This window comes from Porites lutea, chromosome 9 (assembly GCF_958299795.1).
Source record: "Porites lutea chromosome 9, jaPorLute2.1, whole genome shotgun sequence".
Classification (NCBI taxonomy): Eukaryota; Metazoa; Cnidaria; class Anthozoa; order Scleractinia; family Poritidae; genus Porites; species Porites lutea.
The window spans coordinates 2,556,560-2,561,017 of record NC_133209.1 but is presented as its reverse complement, the minus strand read 5'-3'; the positions used below and the strand labels follow the sequence as shown (position 1 = coordinate 2,561,017).

General features: G+C 38.9%; 1 protein-coding gene across 2 annotated transcripts; it reads right to left on the bottom strand.

Annotated features, from left to right (window-relative positions):
* Nucleotides 1-497: 497 nt before the first annotated feature.
* Nucleotides 498-4,068, bottom strand: LOC140949259 (dynein axonemal assembly factor 6-like). 2 transcript variants are annotated; one of them, XM_073398482.1, is made up of 6 exons: nt 3,981-4,068; nt 3,817-3,898; nt 2,578-2,689; nt 2,113-2,209; nt 1,582-1,667; nt 498-1,151 (listed from the first exon to the last, which is right to left on the bottom strand). In XM_073398482.1, exons 1-6 carry the CDS (start codon nt 4,056-4,058, stop codon nt 1,025-1,027), a joined length of 582 nt encoding a protein of 193 aa, XP_073254583.1. In that variant the 5' UTR covers nt 4,059-4,068; the 3' UTR covers nt 498-1,024. The 2 variants fall into 2 exon arrangements, with proteins under 2 accessions (XP_073254583.1, XP_073254584.1); XM_073398483.1 differs by having other exon boundaries at nt 2,578-2,677.
* Between the last annotated feature and the right edge of the window lie 390 nt (nt 4,069-4,458).

Genomic DNA, 4,458 nt, shown 5'->3' with positions numbered 1-4,458 from the left:
CATCTTTGTTGATTTTGCTCTTGCTCCCGAGCCTTTTTCACATCCAAAAATTCGGGACAGAAGAAATTCGTACATTTACAACTAGATCACTACAGTGATGGAAATCTAGATAATTTATGTGACCTTATTGGCAATTTATGACAGTGGTTTTTACAGCATGCTTGAGCTCATACATACAAAACTATTTAAAAGTGATTCTTATAAGTAAAAAATTAGTATTATTATGTCTTTCTCATGAATTGTAAAATAGCTGAGAATGTTGAAAGGAGCACATATCCAAACCACCATCATGGTAGAAATTCCCTTTGCTTTCTCTGTTTGAATTAGTCACAGTTTGAGAATACTGTTTTTAATTCTAATATGTTTGTTTAAAAGTTTGTTTCGTTGGAATAACTCAGTTCTTATGGCAAAAAATTATTTCATTGACTGTAAATTTCTGATCATAAAAGCCTTAACCAGTTTCATATAATTATTTCAGTCCATTCTTATTGCATCAACGGGTTCATTTGGCACATTTTAGCCCAGTGGAAAGTTTTGACCATCAGAAAGAGCAGATAACCACCACTTCACTGTGACGGTCCATAAAACAACTTGATCCTATCCTGCTGATGCAAACGTTCACTGCTTTCACTAGCAGGCACCTGTCCCCACTTAGCTGTTGGGTATGAGCTGTATTCCCAGGCCTCCATCAGCTAAAAGGACAGAGGGGCTCTGGGGATGAGAATTATCCTATCTTCATGACTTTCCATTGTCCTGAACACTGCACTTAACACTTTCTTCATCAATCATTGACAAGAAACATGCAGGAGAAAAAATATGCCTTTTGCAAATGGAGAGACACGAGGTAAATGAATCCAGACAATAGCCACAGAATCTTGGAGAAACACAGCCTTGAGTTAACATCATGGCCATTGCTATTCTTGGATACCAACCAGCAACATTTCTTTTTCTTACAAATCTTGTAATACCCTGATATTGAACCAAGCCAAAGAATGCTTTACTAAAACACTGAAGTTCTTATCTTTCACTTTGTGAGGAAGTCATATTCTCGAACAAGTTGCACTGTGACTGTTAGTAGCTCCCTGTCTTTGTCCCACTGTGCTTTGCCATTTTTACTGTCCACTGGGTGGGGAAGATGTACACCAAGTTTGCTGAAAAAGATAATAGCATTAACTGTGTGGAAAGATATTTTAAAAACAACATTGTGACAACTTGGAGAGATCATTGGGGGTAGGGTTGTTAACATTCCTCTCATTTGACTGCTGTGGGCAGTGTTGGGACAAGGGAACACAAAGAGGTTGCTTCTGTAACATGGACAGTCTTGTAAGATGGCCACTCCTGTGGAAGGTGGATACCCCTGTTAGACATTTCTTTTAAGAGGGATGCTTAAGTAGCCAATTAAAAACCTCATCAAGCTGGATTTTGTCTCCACAAAATATATTACTTCTTCATTTGCACAAGCCAATTTTGATATTTTCTGGGTAACTCAACTCTCTTTAAGGCAGAAATAGCTTCTGTCACAGCTTACGCTGGTCCTAATGGTCTCAAGAGCTTTTAATTCCATTTTCTATTTTCACTTACTATTTAGGAGTTCTGCAGTCGAGAAATGTGTCTGTGACATCCAAATTAACATCATTGTACTCTGTATCTGGAAGCTTGATTTTTATCTGCAAGGCCAATGCAAGGGAAAGCTAAAAATTGGGTCAAGCCTAAGACTGCATGGAATCTTCTTGGCTTTATCATTTACAGATATTAAGAGACCTAGCTCTTCAAAAAAAAAAGAATATCTAATTGATATTAATAATTTCAGTTGTTCAATTATTTATTTATTTATCTTTAAATTTATGATTAAGTTAAAAAGAAAGAACGTTTTCAAGCACACATTGCTATTCACATTAGGCTGTTGTAAAACTGTAACTTTGAATTTTAGGTAAAGTGTTGTTTATTATTTCAATTACAATGGTTCTAGAGACGAGCAACAGCTTTGACCCAGGGACTGATGTTGAGTGCAGTAACTACTGTAGCCACTGGAATTAAAAACTCAACTTAGCTACGCTGAGAGCAGTCATTTTTCACAAACATATTCTGTGAGCATTGTTAGGATTTACCTACCACTAAATCTTCACAGCTTGCAGTAGATGGATTTCTGCCAGTCATCTGTAGATACATATCCTCTGTAGTCACTGCTTGCTTGAACACCATTTCATACCTGCAAAGTTGCAGTGAGAAATTGCATAAAGTCAAACTGGATTGATTTTTCAAAGTTTATCCCAGATCCTTGATGGACCATGATTTGGCTGTTGCATTTTATCAGTACACATGAGGTGTTTTGTCCCTGCCACAAAATCACATTGCCTAATGTGTAACCAAGCTTAATGTACAGAATAGAACTAGAGGTTACAAATTGTAAGCATAATGCTGTGAGCAGATGCTTGGCAGTAAAACATCACCTGAGAGACAATGAACTGGCAACACCCTATTATAAGGTCAATAAATAGTTGTGGGATAAAGTACCACAAGGAAGTGCTAAAATCAAGAGTTCTTTGTGAGTAAGCTTTTATTGGCCAGTTTACTTACTCTGGGGCTGGTCTTGGGTCAAATTCATCCTCACCATGACCTCCCTCTGGTATCTCTGCTTCACTCCAAATATCCCTGCTGTCTGTTGCTTCCTTTGACTCTGGAAGGCATCCTAAGTATCCAGTTCAATAATTATTTACATGCATTCTTGACAAAGCTTAAGGTCAAAGTAGCTGGATACATTTTAATGGTCTGAGAGGAAGTTGCAAGATAAATATGGATAAAACACCCAACCATCTCAACCATTTAAGATTTATAACATCTACAGAATTTTTTCTTGCAGGAACGACACCCATCTTGCCAGTGATGACAGAGTCAATGTGAGGCAGCGTGGCTGAGCAGTTGGAGGTTAGGTGGACCCAAGTTCAAGTCCTGCCCTGACCCTTAGATGATTCAATTTTGATGTTGATGTGCCACTCTTGTCAAGAGCCAACTGGTTGGACTCTAGTCAGTTGGAATTCTTAAACTCTGTTTCGTTATTTAAAAGGGGAGAGGATATTATTAATATAACTATAATTTTTCAATATCTATTGTAAATGACTTTATATCCTAAAAGCAAGCTTTCACCCTCAGTGATTGGAGGAGAGTTTAGTGGTGAGAGGTTTGGTGGTGCCTGAAAGTTGTTTTGGAGCCAGTGGGATGAGAGAATGATATTTATTGCTTGCAGGATCCTGTGAGAGAAAGACAGGCCCATTGCCTGCTTGGAGAGCTGAATCACAACACAAGATTAACAAAAACAACTTGACGACAACGTGCACCTACCAAAGCTATTCACAGAACCTGCTATACAATAAAGACTGGAAGAAATATTTATCAGAGAGGGTAAGAGCTGCCCCGGCGTGCTTGTAGGCTCGAATGTTCTTATTGTTCTGTTTTACTTTGTTGATTTTTCTTTACCTAATTATTTAAATCAATGTGGTGCGTATGTCATTGATCACTAAACAAAACTTCATATTATAACGACCTCGGTACTGATAAAGTCTTTATCTTTGCCATCAAGACTTCTTTCTCGCGTCCACATTCTAAATAGAAGCATTTCCGTATAGTCCCATAGGTCTATTAAACTTATGCATGCAGCAATCGCGTACTATTTCTTCACACAAACAGTTATTATATAAAGAGAGTCGAGAGTTGTATGCATAATGATATGATGGGCTAAGCGGAAATCTTTCCAGGTGGACTTTTACAATAGTTATTCATCTAAGGAAAACATTTTGTCACTGCTTATAAGATTCTCACCAGGTTTTTCTATCTTTTTCGGCGGGCCTATACTTCCCGGGTTCGCCGTAGCAACGAGTTTCTTTCCTGGCTTTTTTTCGTCCTGCGATCAAGGATAACAAATAAGACTTTTAGATTTCATCCAGGCTCAAAGAAAAAGTTTAAGCAGTATTTTTCTATCTTACATCAGAGCTATCGTCGTCCTCTTCTGGTGATTTTAACAGTTCGGAAAGTGCTGCAATCCCACTCGGGTCAAACGCCATGTTGTTTGCGTTGGTAACCTGGCCTTATTTTAAAAGCTGTTCCCGCGGGGTCGTTCCCGCGAATTTTTGCACAGCACACCCAACAACAGACAGGAAAATACTAAACAGAAAGCTTCAAAGAGACCGTCTTACTGACATTTTTGTCATTTTCTCATTAGCAATTTTCAACAATTGTGCTCTGACAGTGAAAAATATGGACCCAACCTAGTACCGGATGGAGGAAAGACTTTCCTCCCATCCGATCCTTTCCCCTACTGCCGTCTTTGGCAAAGTGATGTCCCTCCAGGCGTGACCTCAGCTTTAAACTTGCCTTAGAACAAGTCAGGACGGGAGGGGAGGGTAGGAAAAACAAAGAGTACACAGGCTAGTGCTGGGGAAATGGCCCGAAGCTTACTTACAG

Bases quoted from the DNA above. Each gene is read 5' to 3' on its own strand.
- LOC140949259 (XM_073398482.1), bottom strand. From the start codon at position 4,058: ATGGCGTTTGACCCGAGTGGGATTGCAGCACTTTCCGAACTGTTAAAA. The intron at 3,899-3,980 runs GTAAGATAGAAA...CCTTGATCGCAG, and splicing joins AGGACGACGATAGCTCTGAT to GACGAAAAAAAGCCAGGAAA. The intron at 1,152-1,581 runs GTAAGTGAAAAT...TATCTTTTTCAG, and splicing joins GACTGCAGAACTCCTAAATA to CAAACTTGGTGTACATCTTC.